Source organism: Hypomesus nipponensis, chromosome 10 (genome assembly GCF_054491055.1).
Source record: "Hypomesus nipponensis isolate SF chromosome 10, ASM5449105v1, whole genome shotgun sequence".
Classification (NCBI taxonomy): Eukaryota; Metazoa; Chordata; class Actinopteri; order Osmeriformes; family Osmeridae; genus Hypomesus; species Hypomesus nipponensis.
The window spans coordinates 13,356,717-13,375,683 of record NC_140370.1 but is presented as its reverse complement, the minus strand read 5'-3'; the positions used below and the strand labels follow the sequence as shown (position 1 = coordinate 13,375,683).

At 53.4% G+C, this 18,967-nt stretch overlaps 1 protein-coding gene across 1 annotated transcript in view; it reads left to right on the top strand.

The window, feature by feature from the left end:
- ptch2 (patched 2) overlaps positions 1-18,967 on the top strand; it is a 30,613-nt gene that overhangs the window by 10,453 nt on the left and 1,193 nt on the right. Inside the window, exons 3-19 of the mRNA XM_084707241.1 lie at positions 1,257-1,446; positions 1,614-1,683; positions 1,797-1,888; positions 4,492-4,687; positions 4,935-5,056; positions 6,081-6,228; positions 7,350-7,481; positions 7,658-7,813; positions 7,946-8,038; positions 8,166-8,291; positions 9,245-10,142; positions 11,448-11,590; positions 11,740-11,920; positions 12,152-12,432; positions 13,786-13,923; positions 14,123-14,265; positions 18,469-18,874. Coding sequence (XP_084563367.1) covers positions 1,257-1,446; positions 1,614-1,683; positions 1,797-1,888; positions 4,492-4,687; positions 4,935-5,056; positions 6,081-6,228; positions 7,350-7,481; positions 7,658-7,813; positions 7,946-8,038; positions 8,166-8,291; positions 9,245-10,142; positions 11,448-11,590; positions 11,740-11,920; positions 12,152-12,432; positions 13,786-13,923; positions 14,123-14,265; positions 18,469-18,874 — 3,515 coding nt within the window. The remainder of the gene's footprint in view (positions 1-1,256; positions 1,447-1,613; positions 1,684-1,796; positions 1,889-4,491; positions 4,688-4,934; positions 5,057-6,080; positions 6,229-7,349; positions 7,482-7,657; positions 7,814-7,945; positions 8,039-8,165; positions 8,292-9,244; positions 10,143-11,447; positions 11,591-11,739; positions 11,921-12,151; positions 12,433-13,785; positions 13,924-14,122; positions 14,266-18,468; positions 18,875-18,967) is intronic.

The following is an 18,967-nucleotide window of genomic DNA, read 5'->3' as shown; positions in this document are numbered from 1 at the left end:
CACCACCACTTTGTTAATTCCCTCTCTACTTTTTACTCTCCTAACCCGCCTCCCCCCTCTCCCTCTCTCTCTCTCTCTCTCTCTCATTTACGCGCTCTCACTCTGACTCGCTCTCTGCCTCGCTCTCTGCCTTTCTCTTTGTTGTTCGTTTGCTCGCCTTTCTACTTCCCACTCGTTCTTTTACAGGCTCTTCCTAGCGTTCTCTCTCCGTTTTCCCTCCTCCCTCTTTCCTCTCCTCCTCTCTCTGCCTCTCTTCTCTTCCCTCAGTTAGTTATGGTATGAGGCCAGGCAGGAAGCGAGCTGTGAAATATGGGAGGCATGTTATCCTTTCATTCTCCCTATTGTGTTTGTTTGCAGAGAGCCTGTGTTTCTCTCTCCTATAGACTCCATCCACCAGGGTGAAACTGGGGATGGTGAACTACCACTCTGGCTCCTCCGAGTGTGTGTGTGTGTGTGTGTGTGTAGTCTTGTGGCAGCCATTCTGGTGTGTGTGTGTGTGTGTGTGTGATGGGGTTTGGGCATCAGAGGATTTCCTCGAACAGCACACATCTGGTTCACAGAGAGAGCCAATGAGAAGCCTTGACTCATGTCTCTTGGCTGGGCTTGGAGTCTGAAGTGCCTTCATAAGCAGCACTGGTGAGGGCGTTGGTCCTGTCTGTGTGACTGTGTGTGTTCATTTGTAGATGTATATCTCAGCTTCAAGGATTTTGGTCTACTTATGCTGTTTTTTGGTGGAATCAGCTGTTTGACTAGGTGAGCTGTCATAGTCATTATCAGCCATCTGCACCCCCCCCCCCTCCCCCCAACACACACACACACACACACCCAACCTCTGTGGAGGGTCTCTGTATTGGCTGGCTGGTTCCAGGACCTCAGGGTTGAGCTGCACAGCTTGACTGAACGTCTTGGGGGGAGGTGGGGAGGACAGCCATGGGACAGGAAGATACTCCGTATTAGACAGAATGAGGTCTTCTCCTCTGCTTTCTACTGTGTGCTCAGATGCGTCCTGTGCTGTAGAACAGTTGGAAGATGTTCCATGTTCCTTTGTTTGCTAACGCCCTATCTCCCTCCCTCTCTCTCTCCCGCTCTCATTCTCGATCTCTTTCTATCTCCCTCTCTCTCTCCCGCTCTCATTCTCAATCTCTCTCTATCTCCCTCCCTCTCTTTCTCCCGCTCTCATTCTCGATCTCTCTCCATCTCCCTCTCTCTCTCCCGCTCTCATTCTCCATCTCTCTTTATCTCCCTCTCGCTCTCAGCTGGGAGCCGTGTCAGTAGAGAGCTGCGATACACCAAGGAGAAGCAAGGGGAGGAGTCAGTGTTCACTTCGCAGATGCTCATCCAGACACCCAAACAGGAAGGAACTAACATACTTACCCAGGAGGCTTTGCTGCTGCACCTGGAGGCTGCGCTGTCCGCCAGCAAGGTCCAGGTGTCGCTGTTCGGAAAGTGAGTAATAAAGCGCCCATTTTCTAATCTACTCTAGCCATATTTGGACCAGCCCTAAGAGATCTGACGTGAGAGAGAGATCTAAGGAGTTAATCTGACACAACTGATGCTGTCCTGGAAATACCGTGTGCACATCCGCTTACAGCCGATCACCTTTCTGTCCTCAGATCATGGGACCTCAACAAGATCTGCTACAAATCAGGAGTGCCCATCATAGAAAATGTCATGATCGAAAGGGTAAGATGACGTTTAGCTGACTTTACTCACCTGTGGTCACCTACGGCACTGATCTGATCCTGAATGCAGTCATTGAAATGTTGACTGACTGTCAATGATTTGGTCCTTTCCAGATGATTGACAAGCTATTCCCGTGTATGATTATTACGCCTCTCGACTGCTTTTGGGAGGGCGCCAAACTCCAGGGAGGCTCTGCCTACTTACCGTAAGTTCCTTGTTATTTACTCTCCCAAAACTGCCCCAAATGATTCCCCACCATCCTGGGCTAGAAACACACATTATATTTACTCTAGTCAGGCTCGTGTTGAAACCCAGTATTAGAGGGACATTAGGAGCTCTGCCCAGCGACCTTGGCCCGGTCACCTGCTTCATACCTGGGGTTTTGGCAGGGCCGAACACCGGGTCCTGGCTTCTGTATTCTACATCCCTCCTGCCGTCCTCCTACTGCAGAAACACCAGTATTTCTCTTCTGTTTCGACTTGCATCCCTCGCTATCTAGCACACGGGCCCCGGAGCCCACGCAACCCAAACACAGGGAGTGTCACCCAGGTCAGATCCAGGTGAGGTGATGCTAGGCTGTAGGGGTGTTAGCTGGAACCTGGCTTCACACACTGGACCACAGGAGTTGTCAGAGGGACCTTAATCAACATCGATGCTGCTCCTGTCAACATGCAGAGCAGTGAGGGGGGATAACACACACAAACACTCAGGCATGCACACACACACCCACCCACACACACACACACTCAAAATGACAGAATCCTCCCAGCCTCAAGCCTGAGGAAAGCCCTCGTAGAAAGGGGACAGAGAGAGAGCGAGAGAGAGAGATAGAGAAAGGGGGGAGGGAAGGAGAGAGGAGGTTGCTGCTACTGGGTGGGTTGGTAAAAGGGGGAGCTGGGGGGCAGGGTAGCCTTTGGGTCAGACAATGGTAAGCATTCTTTCAGTTTACGAGTGAGTGTCCATCAGTGCAGGGGCCCTAGAGGGGGTGGGCTTTGTCGGAGGCGGGCAACACTGTTCATTCTCATGGTAATCGCCCTCTCAGGCTCTGGGCTGTAAGTTGTCCAACAAATAAAATGGGCAGTATTCAGGTCCTGGGTCTCCAAAGGGCGTTACAAGACATGAACAGTCCAGTTTGGTCATCTGAAACACTTATTCTATGAGAAATTGAGCTCAAGAAAATAAAAATACAAATGATAGACATTTCAATTAGCTGTTAGGAAAAAAATATTTAAGAAAAATTAATACTTGTTCCTTGTTCTGTGTTGGAAAGAGTATTACCACAGACTAAATACAGATTGAACAACAAATAGGAGAGTAGAAGCGAGGGGCATGGTCTTAAGATTACTTTCCCTCTAAATCAAAGAATGTGTTGAAATACTTTCTCTGGAATGGTTCCTGTTGTTATTTATCTGCTACTTGGTCTGTTTTCAGAGCTGAAGTGAGCTGGGGGTGGTCACTGAGACTCCAGTCCCCAGTCTCCTTCTAGTCCACTTCAGCCCAGTCTGTTAAGGCAGAACGAGGTAGAGAGAGAGAGAGAGAGAGAGAGAGAGAGAGAAAGCAGGAGCAAGTGAGAGTGAGTGAGTGAGTGAGTGAGATAGAGAGAGAGAGAGAGAGAGAGAGAGAGAGAGAGAGAGAGAGAGAGAGAGAGAGAGAGAGAGAGAGAGAGAGAGAGAGAGAGAGAGAGAGCAGAAAGAGAAAGTGAAAAAACTTGGGAGAACAAAGAACAGCAATCTATGGAAAAACAAAGGGCCTGGGCCGGTTCACTCAAGCAAAAACTAGCTGATAAAGGAGGCTCTCTTTTGCGAGCAGGAGCACAAGCGCTTGGTATGTGGGAATGGACTAGGAGAGGAGAGAAGTGGAGAGAGGAGAGGAGACAAAAGTATTATTTTTTGACTTTCTCTAAAGTTAGCATACACAAAAAAGCCTTCAAATAGTCTGTGTACAATGAGGCAGAGAGCAAGCTATGTTGTTGTAAAGTCACCATACCAGTCCCCGACAAACACACACCCACGGTACAGGGGCCACGTCTGGCTGTGTGTTGGGTTCTGTGTAATGCAGTAGGATATAGATGTCAGGAGGGCAATCTGCTACAGAACAGAATGCTTCCTTTCCACAGCCATGCTGACTGCCTTGTATTGCGCTGGCTAGCCACAAGCTCAAACCTGGCACTGTACACAATCCCCTGACTGCAGCCTCCAAGCTGTCAGCCCACACCAACATCTTACCCCTCCAGGCCACATAAATGCTCTCTCTTTGGGGCAAATGATAAATTTAGCATGAGGAGGAGGAGGAGGGCTTCTCAGACGGGCCCAGCGAAAAGCCTCAGGATTAGGCCCTTTGAAAGCTCTCTGTGAACATCACACCAGTGAACAGCGTGAGAGGCAATCAGCCCAGCCTCCAGCCCTCCCAATCCTCCAGCACACACAGCCTGCCTTTCTCCAGTTCGCCCACCAACCACCACAGCCCCAGCCACAGTCCAAGCCCCAGCCCTAGCCCAAGCTCCAACCCTGCCATATCAAGATGTTTGAGAGCCAGCGGTAATTGTTATGACTCAATGGACAAAGTTAAGAAACTGGAGCGAGCAGCCTCGCGGCGTGGCTTTGCCCGGGTATTGTGGCGCCGTGTAACAGGATAATAAACGCTACTTTATGTAGCATCTGCAGCTAGCTCGCCACCAGCTAGGTGTATAGCATACAGCTAGCTCCAACGGTAGACAAAAACACTCACCACACCACCCCATGTTACGCAGCATCCTCCTGGGTTATCCTGCAGAGCTAAAGTCAGTGTTCTTGCTGTTGGTTCCTGTAGAGGCATGCCAGACATCCAGTGGATGAACCTGGACCCTGTGAAGCTGATGGAGGAGCTCAGCCAGTTTACCTCTCTGGAGGGCTTCAGGGAGATGCTGGACAAGGCCCAGGTGGGACACGCCTACATGAACCGCCCATGTCTGGACCCTGCCGACCCAGACTGCCCCCGCAGTGCACCCAACAAGGACCTGGGAGAGGTGAGCTGGAGCGCACATGCTCACACCCTCTCACACCCACACACACCCACACACACACATCCTCAACCACACACACACACAAATACATCCCCACACACACACACGCATCCTCAACCCACACACTTCCTCTTAAAATGTGGTGTATTTTTGAGCCCGGGTTGTAAAAGCAATCCCCCCCCTCCTCCCCTGTTCCCCCCCCCCCCTTGTCGTCCCCCCCCCCTTGTCCTCCCCCTTATCCTCCCCCCAGACCCCTGACATAGCTGGCAGGCTCCAGGGCGGTTGCCACGGCTTCTCCAGAAAGTTCATGCACTGGCAGGAGGAGCTTATCCTGGGAGGCAGGGTCAAGGATACCCTGGATGAACTGCAGAGGTGAGAGGAGGGGAGGATATTGGGCAGGGGGCAGGGGAGGGGTTCTGAGGTTGTTTTGAAGCGGGGGCGACCGTACAGGGATGGCTACCACAGAGGAATCCCTGTGTGACTCCTTAGAAGCTGACACATGCCAGGAATGTGTATCGCAGAGTGAGATCAGTTTCCTCCGCTGACCCCAGTGCAGGATCCACCAATTATACATGATGGACAGCCACATAAAGACCAGCAGGTCTGTTGTGGAAAGAGTAGAAAACAAGATGGCCCTGTTTCTCTCTCTGTGTGTCTTGTAGAGAAAAACAAGAAAACACAGGAGAAATCGAGAGTTTTGGAACTTCCGGTATCGTAGAAAACGTAGGATAAGAGCCTCAGGAGCTCGTCTGTTGTTACTAAATGATTCAGACAGCCTGGACTCCAGTTGAATGTCAAACCAAGCCTGTAGGAGAGGTGTATTAGTATTGGACCCCGGCCACATAGAGACCCTAGCAGGGCCGGGTCTGGGGAACACAACAGGTCCAAACCCACACACTCCTCCCACCACTCCTACCACCGGCGTCTCGAGCCACACACAGGATTCCCATGATATGATTTATGATCATCATCATTCACAATTCTAACACTACAACTCCAGCGTCCGTGCCAAGTGGCTCCAGGGCCATCTGGGTTCGCAGTTAGCAGGCTGGGGCGGGACACCTGCTGTCCCCCCCACACAGAGAGCCAGGAGCTGGAGGCTGGGTCTGCTCTCTCTCTCTCTCTCTCTCTCTCTCTCTCTCTCTCTCTCTCTCTCCGCGGGCTGTGCTGCAGATCTCCTTCATAATATCTCTTAGCCAGGGCTAAGAGTGCCTCGACGATGAGGCTGAGTGTGTCAAGGTTTGAGGCCCGGTGTGGGAAACCAACCGGAGGATCAGCCCGGCTCAGCTTGACGTGTGTGTAAGACATGTTGTCTGGTGGAACTGAAGCCTCTCTCTCTGGTATGCCCTGGTCTGACGTGACTGTGTGTGTCTCTGTGTGTTTTCCCCCCCTGCAGTGCTGAGGCCCTACAGACCATGTTTCTCCTCATGAGTCCTAAACAGCTCTATGAACACTTCAAGGACGACTATGAGATCCATGACATCAACTGGAATGAGGACAAGGCCACTGCTATCCTGGAGTCTTGGCAGAGGAAGTTTGTGGAGGTACAAATCTCGACACACACACACGGAGGGCAGAGGCTAGCTGGTGGACAAAGCTCCTCACCATGTCTAGATCAAGTTTTTTTTTCCGTGGCCCAGGACTAGCTTAGTTGTCTGTTGGAATTCCATCAATCCACAAATCCTCAGCTGCCTAGTACAGAAGGCCCTCCCTCCCTCCCTCCCTCCCTCCCTCCCTCCCTCCCTCCCTCCCTCCCTCCCTCCCTCCCTCCCTCCCTCCCTCCCTCCCTCCCTCCCTCCCTCCCTCCCTCCCTCCCTCCCTCCCTCCCTCCCTCCCTCCCTCCCCTCTCCCAGTCCCTCTCTCACTCCCTCTCTCCCTCCCCTCTCCCAGTCCCTCTCTCTCTCCCTCCCTCTCTCTCTCCCTACCCTCTCCCAGCCCCTCCCCTCAGAGCAGGGCACAGTACAGGGCCACTGACAGACTGCCCGTTATAGGAACAAGCTGTTTTTGTGATAGCCGACACCCACTATGCTGACTGAAGGGTTGGGGAGGTGAGGAGGGTGGATGGGGGGAGGGGGTGGGGGGGGGGGGGGGGGTGGTGGTTGTAGGGGAGGGGGAGGGGTCAAGCCTCCAGCCATGTCCACTCACAGGAGAGAGGTGGAAGCTTAGAGGGGGGGGGGGGTGGGGGGGAGGGGAGAGAGGGAATAGGAGACGGGGTAGGAGAGAGGGGAGGGGGGGGAGGGTGACTGTAACAACAAAGTGTGTCGGTGTAGGGTTCCCCTCAGGTTGTCCTCCATTCCCAGTGCTGATGGAGTAGCTTGCTGGACCATGTGATCTCATTTGATCCATCCTGCCCTTCGACCCCAGGCATCTGTGCTCATTATTTCTCACTTGTCAGCCTTCATAGGGGCACAGGCCCATCTTGTTTGACTATTGGAAGGTAAAAATATGGGCTGATGAGGATGCCTGTATATGTTAGGATGCCTGTGTGGAGGAGGCAGAGAGACAGAAGAATGCCGTGTTTGTGTGGACTGTCAAGAAGCAGGTTGAAGAGTTACCTTGATTCCTGCCCTCCGGCCACAGCTTACCTAGCTTGGCTTACTGCTGCTGCGACAGTAGGAAAGAAATGGCACGTTTTTTAAAAGGGTTTTCGCTTGGTTTGTCTCAGGTGGTGCACCATAGCATCCCCCAGAACTCCAGCCAGAGCATCCATGGCTTCTCCACCACCACCCTCAACGACATCATGAAGTCCTTCTCAGACGTCAGTGTGATCAGAGTGGCGGGAGGGTACCTGCTCATGGTAAGCTCATCTTCCTTCACGTGTACCCAGCCCTCAGACGCACCATGTCTCCTGACTGACCCACACACGTAGACCGAAAGGGTCATTACAAGCGTCCAAGCACTGGGGGTTGTTTTTTGGAATGATTGGAACTCAGGTCGGTCGTTAACTTCCTGGGTCCTCCCTGCTTTGTGTAGCTGGCGTACGCCTGCATGACCATGCTGCGCTGGGACTGCGCCAAGTCCCAGGGGGCCGTGGGTCTGGCGGGGGTGTGTCTGGTGGCCCTGTCTGTGGCCGCAGGTCTGGGGCTCTGCTCCATGCTGGGCTTGTCCTTCAACGCTGCCACCACACAGGTACGACACACACACACACACACACACAGCTGTGCTCGAAACATGTCACCTGCTATGGTCATCTGGACATGGAGGACTTGTTGTTGTGAAAGGGCTGGAAATGACAAAGTGTGTGATGCGTTTCCTGCCTAGGTGCTGCCCTTCCTGGCTCTGGGTATTGGGGTCGATGACATGTTCCTGTTGGCTCACTCCTTCACAGAGTCTGGAACCAACATTCCCTTCAAGGTAACACTAGACACACCACTAAAAGAAATACAAAATAATAGATTGTATGCTGCTGTATTATAACGAGCCTTTGCTGTATCAGTGCACTGTCCATGCTGCGTGTCTAATGTGTGTGTGTGTTGTGTAGGAGAGGACAGGTGACTGTCTGAGACGGACTGGCACCAGCGTGGCTCTCACCTCCATCAACAACATGATCGCCTTCTTCATGGCTGCCCTGGTGCCCATTCCTGCCCTGCGCGCCTTCTCTCTGCAGGTAGGCAGCCCTTCTCTCTCTCTCTCTCTCTCTCTCACTCTCTCTCTCTCTCTCTCTCTCTCTCTCTCTCTCTCTCTCTCTCTCTCTCTCTCTCTCTGTCTCTCTCTCTCTCTCTCTCTCTCTCTCTCTCTCTCTCTCACAGACACACACACACACATGCTGTAACCGAGTTGCTGGGCGCAGGCCTCCACCGTAAAGAGAGACAGCCTCTCAGAAGTGACAGTTATTCAGGGAGGGGAGCGCTTTGTTCTTTTCTCTCCCCTTTTTTTATTGCTGCGTGCACCTACAGCGCTGGCCAGGACAGTCGCCCAGGTGGGGAGGGGGTAGAGTGTGTGTGTGTGTGTGTGTGTGTGAGAGAGAGAGAGAGAGAGAGAGAGAGAGAGAGAAAGAGAGAATATGTGTGTGTGGATGTGTGTGAGAGAGAAAGAGAAAGAGCGAGAGTGTGTGTGTGTGTGTGTGTGTGTGAATAGTGGATCAGTATATCACCGGGCCGACAGGCCGGCCCTCTGTGATCTCCCAGGCTCCCACTGGGTGGTCCACTCCTCACTGGAACCACAGAGAGTACAATATCAGCCCCAGGGTCCGAGGGGAGGGGGGAGGGGGGAGGAGTCCTGCTCAGACTTGCAACACAGAGCCAAGGAGTCCCCCTTGCTCTCCCTCCCTCTCTCCCTTCCTGGCTGACTTGTTGACTGTTTTGGCCTGTGATTTAGAGGCAGATTGTCTTTGCTCTCTGGGCCTGAGCCGCGAGGTAGTAAAACAGCAAGGGCTCCTGATGTAGAGGGCTGTCTCCGTGGAGCTCTGCACGGCAGCTGCACCGTGGGCCGCAAACATAGCTTCTAACAGCTTCTCTTTCTCTCTTCTTTCACACTCTCTCCCCCTCCCTTTCTCCCTCCCCCTCCCCCCTCTTTCTCTTTATCTCTCCCCCCCTGCTCTCCCTCCTTCCACCTCTCCAGGCTGCCATTGTGGTGGTGTTCAACTTCGCCATGGTCCTTCTCATTTTCCCTGCCATCCTGAGTTTGGACCTTCACCGGCGCGAGGACAAGCGCCTGGACATCCTGTGCTGCTTCTACAGCCCCTGCTCCAACCGGGTCATCCAGATCCAGCCCCACGAGCTGTCCTCGGACGCGGGCGAGGCCTCCTCCCGCACCCCGCCCACCCGCCACGCCCACGCCCCTTACGCCGCCGGCTCCACCATCACCACCTCCACCCACATCACCACCACGGTCCAGGCGTTCACCCAGTGCGATGCGGCCGGCCAGCACATCGTCACCATCCTCCCGCCCACCTCCCAGATCTCCACCAGCCCGCCCTCCGTCGTCCTGTCCCCCTCGTCCCCCCCGCCGCCCCCCAGCCCCGGCGCCGACGCCTACGGCTCCCAGCTCTTCGCCCCCACCTCCAGCTCCACGCGTGACCTTCTGGCCCAGATGGAGGAGTCAAAGGAGGCCCGGGAGTGCGTCCCGCTGCCCTTCTTCCGCTGGAACTTGGCCACCTTCGCCAGGGAGAAGTACGCCCCTCTTCTGCTCAAGCCCCAGAGCAAGGTGGTGGTGGTGGTGGTGTTTGTGGCTCTCCTCGGCCTCAGCCTCTACGGCACCACCATGGTCCACGACGGACTGTACCTGACCGACATCGTGCCCCGCGACACCAAGGAGTACGACTTCATCGACGCCCAGTTCAAGTATTTCTCCTTCTATAACATGTACCTGGTCACCATGGACGGCTTCGACTACGCCCGCTCGCAGCGTCTGCTCGCCCAGCTGCACAACGCCTTCACGTCGGTCAAATACGTGGTGCGGGGCGAGGACCAGAAGCTGCCCCGCATGTGGCTGCACTACTTCCAGGACTGGCTCAGAGGTAAAGGCTCAGTCACGTGTTTCTGGTTCACAGACCTGCCATGGGTCTGCTTTAGTGTGTGTGTGTGTGTGTGGGGGGGGGGCTTATTCAAAGAGAGCTCTGTCTGTGGTTCACCCTATGGGGGTGGGTCAGGTGTTGGATGATGTCAAGGGTCTTAGACTGACAGGCAGGATCCCTAAAAGGTTGTTTATCTTGCCCTGAAGGACAGGGGGTGGAGATGGAGGTGAGGGAGGTAGATGAGAGGAGGGAATGGTGAGGGCGGGGAGAGTTCAGCCTGGATGTCCTCCTCAGCCACCTGGGCAGGAGGGAGAGATGATGTAGCTTAGGGGAGGTCGCAGGTTATCTCCTTCCCACCCTGTCCCCTCCCCAGGCTACAGCAGGTCAGGAGGTCAAGGTTAGAGTCTCAGTCTGCTCTGAAGTCAACCGCCAGCCCCCGTCTCAACTCCTCACAAGTGTGTAGATCTAGAGGAGACTGGATGGACATCAGCTGTATGACAAAAGCTTCTGCTTAACCTTCGGACTGGCTGTGATATCGGCCATCTTGGTTACACCCATCCCTCAGAGAAGGTTTAGGGGTGGGGAACTGGCTGTAGATTCAGACCTGTGGAGTCGAAAAGAACATGGAAGAACACTTCAATCGATAAATATCTGGAAGGGCATGAAAGCTTCTCTCTCTCTTCACCATGACTCTATCTCTGTGTCTCTCTCTCCCCCTCTTCACCCCCTCCCCCGTGCTCGTTTCTCTCTAGTCAGGACATCCCTGTAATTACTGAGTGGCTGTGGAAACTGTTTCTGAGCTGCCGCCAGACTAAAGTTTTGCGAACACAAAAAGCTTAGCTGCTTCGTTTGTTCAGCTCACGCATACAAACACGCACACACACACACACACACCTAGTCCCAGGCTGATGCAGAGTGAGATCTGTGTAGGTTTTGCGCTGTCGCCTGCGTGTGTGTGTGTGGTATTGTAAGAGGTCAATTAACTGACACGCTGTGCCGTGCTTACTGTTTCAGCCCGATGACTCATTTTTTAATTGTCAGCCTACCACAATGTTTTTGTAAACTCCTTCAGCCTCGAGAATAGGACAGAAAACAATCGACAGAGAACAGCTTCACCCATCCTGCTGTGTCTCATTCCATACGATAGAGACGCACGCGCAATACAATCGTCATGCATAATCACTCGTCATAACACGATGGCTCACCCTATTGGACCTTTGTTGGAACAGTGTTAGCAAAGCAACATCAGAACTAGTAGCAGTTCAAGGGAATCAGAGGATTAACCCCATCGTGTCTGCTGTCCTCCAGGTCTTCAGACTGCGTTCAACGCTGATTGGGACGCCGGCAGGATCACCCAGGACAGCTACCGCAACGGGACAGAGGACGGCGTTCTGGCCTACAAGCTGCTGATCCAGACTGGATCCAAGAAAGACCCGTTCAACTACAGCCAGGTAGGCACCTAGAGAACCTTCTAGATAACGGCTGGGGAGAGGGCAGGGAGAGATGTAAGGAAAAACCTCAATCCTGTTCATAGTCCATAGCTTGTACTGTGGTACTCTGTAGTGGCTAATAACAATCGCCTCTCTCTTTCTCTCTCCAGCTGACATCTCGCCAGCTGGTGGATGAGGAGGGTTTGATTCCAGCGGAGGTTTTCTACATCTACCTGACGGTGTGGGTTAGTAACGATCCCCTGGGCTACGCCGCTTCGCAGGCCAACTTCTACCCCCACCCTCGTGAGTGGATCCACGACAAATACGACACCACCGGGGAGAACCTGCGCAGTAAGTCAAACTGCTCCACCCACCCTGCCTTATGAGGCTGGATGTTCTGTGACCTGTCGTCTATAGAGGCATGTACGTGCTGTTTATCTAAACAGCTCCACACCTCTCCTTCTCCTCCTTCCTCCTCCTCTTCTCTTCCTCTTCCTCCTCTTCCACCCTCTCTTCCACCCTCTTTTCCTCCTCCTCCACCCTCCTCCTCCCTCCATTCCTCCTCCTCTTCTCCCTCTGCAGTCCCTGCGGCGGAGCCTCTGGAGTTCGCCCAGTTCCCCTTCTACCTGAACGGGCTGCGGCAGGCGTCCGACTTTGTGGAGGCCATCGAGAGCGTGCGGTCGGTGTGCGACGAGTTCAGCCGCAAGGGCGTGCTGAACTACCCCAACGGCTACCCCTTCCTGTTCTGGGAACAGTACATCGGGCTCCGCCACTGGTTTCTGCTGTCCATCAGCATGGTGCTGGCCTGCACCTTCCTGGTCTGTGCCATCCTCCTGCTCAACCCCTGGACCGCAGGCATCATAGTAAGTCCACACAGACACACGCACGCATGCACACGCACACAGGCCCAAATACAGATGCAGACACACCTCTCCTCTGGTTTTTCCAGTCTCACTCCCCTGCCCTCTCAGCACAGCTCAATAACCCAGCCTCGGAGGCCCCTTCTTTGGGGAAGCCTGGCTCACCACACACACACACACACACACACACACATACACACAGCCAGGCCCCCTAGGCCTTTGTCATTCTAATCTGGCCTTGCCGGCCTTAGAAAAGGAAATGCAAACGAGAGGCAAAGCTCTCCTGAAGGCTTTACCTCCAACTCCCCCTTTTGTCAGAGAGAAACTTGGGGACAGGACGAATCTGCCCAGTCGCGACCTTGGCCTGCTAAACCCATCCATCAGCCCTGCCTGCCTGGCTGTGGGGGTTGGGTGTGTGGATATGCGTGTGTGTGAGAATGTGTATTTTGGTGTGCGTGCTTCCGTGCCTCTCTGTGTGTTTGTGTGTAAATGTGTATTTTGGTGTGCGTGATTCCGTGCGCGCGTGTGTGTGTGTGTGTGTCAGGGGGGGTAGACAGGCTGTCAGTGGAGCGGCTGTGAAACATTTCACACAGGCTGGTGGGTCTGGTGGTGTGTATGGGGCAAGGGAGGGGAGGGGCCCAGGGCAGGGCCTGACCTTCCGTCCTGGCCTGCAGTGAAGCCCCATGGGCTCTGACTACCCTAAAGGAACCTTCCCCAGAGCAAGATAACGTACACATTTCAACACCCGCATGCACACACACGCGTGCATATCTTTCTTGACAAACGGAGAAAGGGTCTGTTGAGTCCTCGCATGTGCACGGTCCCATTGTCAGCGCCGTGGCTGGGGACTGTGTCGTTTCACTGTTTACGTGGCCGCAATAAAACGGGTTTTATCATTTCCAATTTAACCGTGACCAAATCGGGACCCCCTGCCAACATCAAAGCCTCCTGAGGCTGAAGGCTTTCAGAGTCCCTTCTCTCTATCTTGTAAAAAGTTTTAAAAAAATGTAAAAAAAAGAAGAAAAATAAAAAACAAGGGAATGTTTTCTTGGTCTGGAGAGGTGGATGAGAGGCACACCCCTGGGAGCAGACTGACGACTGGAAGAGGAGGGTTGGTGAGGGCCCTGTTGTCTTCTGTCAAACTCTGTCCGTCATCCATCCATCTCTCCTGAGAGATGGGGGGGGGGGAGGTGAAGGGGCAGACAGGAGAGAGCGTAACGTGAAACTTGGCAGATGATACCGTGCCTGGTCCCAGTTCAGTTCAAAAAAGGAACCGGACTCTATGTCTGTACACACGACCCAGCAGACCGTAACTAACATGTCCCTCCTCTTCCTCCTCTTCCTCCTCCTCTGCAGGTCTTCATCCTGGCCATGATGACTGTGGAGCTGTTTGGAATCATGGGTCTGATTGGCATCAAGCTCAGTGCCATCCCAGTGGTCATCCTCATCGCCTCCGTGGGCATCGGAGTGGAGTTCACGGTCCACATTGCACTGGTAAGACTACCCTGAACTAACACCCTGTTCCACCAACCCAAATGTTGTATAGTCCTGTTAGTTAGTCAGATCAAATACTGCCAACAATCTTTTTGATTCTGTAATGATGACACCATAACCAAACCAACCCTAACCCCACATCCTCCTCTCACTCTCCATCTCTCCTCCTTGCCTCCCTCCCCTTCGCTCGCCACCTCAGGGTTTCCTGACGGCTATCGGGAGCAGAAACAAGCGTTCAGGGGTTGCCCTGGAGCAAATGTTTGCCCCGGTGATTGACGGCGCCATCTCCACCCTGCTGGGTGTGCTCATGCTGGCAGGGTCTGAGTTTGACTTCATCATGAGGTGAGAAACGGCCCGCCCCGCTACCACACTTATTTCCGGCTCATCCCAGCCGTCGCGTGCGCGCACGCACACACACACTCTCCCATGTGTTGCCAGTGGAGGAAGCGACGGTGTGTGTTTATGCTGAAGCCTGGAGCCAGTTGTCTGTTTCTCCTGGGGACAGAAGCCAATGCTGGGTGGGGGGTCAGAGGGGGGGGTGGTGGGGGGGTCAGGGTACATGCAGGTGGGAATGTTAACCCTCCAGGACCCCCCTTACTCCCACCTGGCCCTGTCAGTCTGGATAGTGCTCCTCTCTCACCCCCCTTCACACACACACACACACACACACACACACTCAGTCATCAAACTCCACCCTCAGAGCACAACAAATGGGGAAAACATCAAGGGTGTGGAGCAGCTGCTCGTAAACATGTAAATGTTCTTCTACCCACTGGGTGGTGGCTTACACACACACACACACACACACACACACACACACTCAGAGGGTATCTGTAACATTCCGCTTACCCATTTGAGAGCTGTGGTGTCCATATTGGGGATCACAATAAATTTGGTTCTAAACTGGTCAGTTGCAATCCAGCACCCTGCACACACACACACACACACACACACAGAGACACACACACAGGTACACACAAGTCTACACACCACCCAATGCTTTTCTGCTTCCTTCTGGTCCCGTCCTGTTTTTTCTTAAACTGCTAAAATGCCTCAGTGGAAAAAAAGGCAAATAGCGATGTTTTTCAACTGAATGTGGCCTCAGCTGGAACCAAACCACAGCCTTGAGAGCAGCCTCTAGTAGGCCCGCAACATCAAACCGCTCAGTGAGAAGCAGGGCAGACAGGCAGACAGGCAGACAGACAGACAGACAGACAGACAGACAGGCAGACAGGCAGACAAACAGGCAGTCAGGCAGTCAGACAGACAGACAGACAGACAGACAGACAGGCAGGCAGGCAGGCAGGCAGGCAGGCAGGCAGGCAGGCAGGCAGGCAGGCAGGCAGGCAGGCAGTACAGTAAAAATGTAAATCCGCCCAGGGTGGCTCTCTGTCGGAGGCAGTGGACGGTCGGTCAGGAAGCATTCTTCAAGTGTTTGGAGTAGAGCAGCGGAATGGAGGATGGACCTTGGAAGTTGTTTTTCCACCAGAAATGGAGAGAAACGAGGGGAAAAGAGGAAAAGAAGGACATGAAGGATAGGGTGGGAGAGAGAAAGATAGAGGGGGGGGAGCGTGGTTTGAAGGACCAACATGTGACGTGCATACACTGTCAGAACAAAGGGTTCCAAAGTGGTTCTCATGCAGTCATTGTGGTTAGAACCCTTAAAAAGAACCCTTCTGTTTTGGTTCTTGGTAGAACCTAGAGGAGTCTGGAATGCTAGTGTGGTGTTGGCCTAGCCTCTTACCCACCTATCCCAGTCTCCTACCCTCCTAGCCTCTTAGACTCCTACCCTCCTAGCCGCCTCTCAGAGGGAGGGGTGGAGCAGTCACCCTAGGAGGTCCTGTTTAGACGTAGCCATCCCAGAGCGGAGCCCAGCAGGCCTGCTAGTTGGGGAGTAGCATAAATACACAGCTGTAAACATCTCCTGGCCGTGGCACACTGGATAAACAACCCCAGCCCCAGCTCTGGATCCAGCAGCCCCTCTCCAGACCCCCACCCCCACCCCCAGCCCACTGACTCCGAATGGAAAAGATTACAGTTTATATAAACAACAGAATTCCTAACACTCCATCTCCTTTGGAGGTCTAAACCAACCCCAGTCCTGTGGATGCTATAGCTTTTTACTCCTTCTCACTCTCTCTGATGTTTCTCTCTCTCTCCCTTTGTCTATCTCTCTCTGAGTGTGTGTCTCTCTTTCTCTCTCTCTCTCTCTCTCTCTCTCTCTCTCTGAGTGTGTGTCTCTTTCTCTCTCTCTCTCTCTCTCTCTCTCTCTCTCTCTCTGAGTGTGTGTCTCTTTCTCTCTCTCTCTCTCTCTCTCTCTCTCTCTCTCTCTCTCTCTCTCTCTCTCTCTCTCTCTCTCTCTCTCTCTCTCTCTCTCTCTCTCTCTCTCTCTCTCTCTCTCTCTCTCTCTCTCTCTCTCTCTCTCTCTCTCTCTCTCTCTCTGAGCGTGTCTCTTTCTCTCTTTCTCTGTGTGTCTCTCTGTTTCTCTCTCTTGGATAAATCATGTCCAGTTTTGGAATGTTGACTCAAATAAACAAGTCACTTTGCTTCTCTTTCCTTTTTTTGGTTGAGAGGAGTAGAAGGCTCTGTGTAGTTGATGTGAGTGGTTGAATCTAACAAGTTGAACGCTAACAAGAAGAGAAAGGGAAAGATCGCCGTTCGGCCCGTTTCTGTACTCCTGTTTACATGGCTCAAGTGTTCTTTGAAATTAGGAGGAGGCGCAGAGACTGAGCAGTCAAAGAGCGGCATGTTTGAAGTCATGCAATCTGATTGATTGATGAAGTAAATCATCATAGCTGGTTAAGTTCCCTCTCTTTTTCTCTCACGTTTGGGCTCGAGAGAGTGATGTAAGAGGGAAGAGAGAGAAAGAAAAAAACATGGCCGACATACAAAACGCTGAACGTGACCTTCGCTTCCGAGGTGTGACACAAATGGAGTATAAGTGGTTGGATCGACTTTGGGGATAAAAGAAAGTTCTAGAACCTCAGCTATTATCCTTGTCCTTGTTTCTTGTTTCTTTTTTTTTTACTTTTTCAATTCCGCTCTCCCTTTTCCTTACCTCTGCACGTCTGGCGGGCAGTCAGCGGAGCCCGCCGCTCTGCTTTCTGTTAGCATTTAAGTGGAGCGCTCTCTAATTTTCTTGAGCGCTCTTTCTTGTGGCAGCCCTCCTCTGCCCTCCCTCAGCGAGCAGCTAGGCTCGCAGAAACCCAGGAACCTCACAGCTCTGTGGTCCTTACACAAACCCCCCCCCCCACCACTGCTGGGCCTTGCAGGGGCCGCAGCACAACCACAACAGGCCTGCGCTCTGCTCCTCCGCAGACAGAGAGGCAGGGAGGAGAGGGAGAGAGACACACAGGGAGAGCATCAAAGGCTGTTTGAGTTGGAGCATGGAGGGAATCTGATTTACCCCCTGCCCTTTGTACACAAACACAGGCCCTGTTTCTTCTTCTCCACTGTACTGTAGATTCCCATCCAGATACCTCAGAAGAGAAGCTCTGGGCTGTCTTCCCTCTCAGAACACCACAGGCCATCTTTGAGTCTGTCTTTGTTGCCATACACTGACAGGGCACAAACTACTGGTAGATACAAAGATGGAGATGCTGCTTCCATTTTGAGTACGGACCCAACTTTTGTCATTTGGACGATCCTTCCTTCTTTCATACCTTCCTTGCTGTCGGCCCGAGGGGTTCACAATGAGCGTTTGGCTGAAGCCTGTGTCCAGGATGTGACAGGAAGTAGGAAGTAGAAACCAGGAACTGCGAGGTCTTCTCTGGCAGGCGTAATGTAAACACTGAGGTGCCTCGCCCTCAGCAGGCTGTAACTGGAGCTCAATGAGGAGGGATATTAAGCTGTTGAAGGGAAAATTACATTAGCAGCAGCAGTGGTGGTGGTAACTCCGAGGCCAGATAGGGGGCCTCTCCCTCTCTCTCCCTCCCTCCCTCTCCATCTCATTCTTCTTTCTTTCTTTCTCTCTCTTTGACACTAACACTCTCTCGCGCGCACACACAAACACACGCTCTCTTTCTTTCTCTTCTCTCCATCTCTCTGACTCCACGTTCAGTGGACAGATTAGGGGAAGAGTGAGGGAGGAAGGATAGAAAGTGAGTGAAGTAGGCAGCGAGAGAGAGAGAGGGGGGGGTTGAGTGTTTCTGACGTGTAGGATCTGCTGGCTAATGTAAACACATCTCTCCAGGAAGTGGCGGTGGCGTAGTGATAGATGATGGCTCCCTGAGGGGGATGAAGCACAGGAATGCCTCCACGGTTGACAGAACGCCAGGAGAGAAGGAGGAGGGAGGGAGGGAGGGAGGGAGAGAGGGAGGGAGAGAGAGGAGGAAATTCATGGAAGGGGAATAGAGCGAAAGAGAAGGAAAACAGGGCCATGATTGGGAGGGTGGTCCGTATCACGCACACACAGACACACAGACACACAGTTCAAACATAAACATAAACGTTTTTTTTTGTTCTTTTCCGCATGTATCAGCTTCACAGTGTGTGAGGAGCTCCAGTACTGATCCTTCCATCTGTGTGTGTTTTCCCCCCTCCCAGATACTTTTTTGCCGTTCTCGCCATCTTGACCGTACTGGGCATGCTCAATGGCCTGGTCCTCCTTCCCGTCCTCCTCTCCCTGCTGGGCCCGCCCGCAGAAGTCACCCCCGCCGACAACGCCAACCGCCTGCCTACCCCCTCTCCCGAGCCCCTCCCCCCACCCATGACCCACCACGGTTACTACGCGGGGCCACGCTCCCGGGGAGCACCTCGGCAGCAGGCCTTCTCTGAGTCATCGGACTCTGAGTACTACTCGGAGACCACCACCACCTCGGGGCTGGGGGAGGAGGAGTATAAGTACTGCGACCCCAGCGCCTACGCCAGCCCTCCCGCCTCCACCGGCGCCGCCCCCCCTTCCCACATCCTGCTGGAGGCCAGCAAGAACCCCAGCTTCCCCAGACTCACGGTACGCCCCCCCCTTTCTTGGCATCGATCAAATGAGTAAACAAACCATCCCTCTTGGTTGAAGTGAAGGGGTGTAGGGTATCTTGATGCTAAC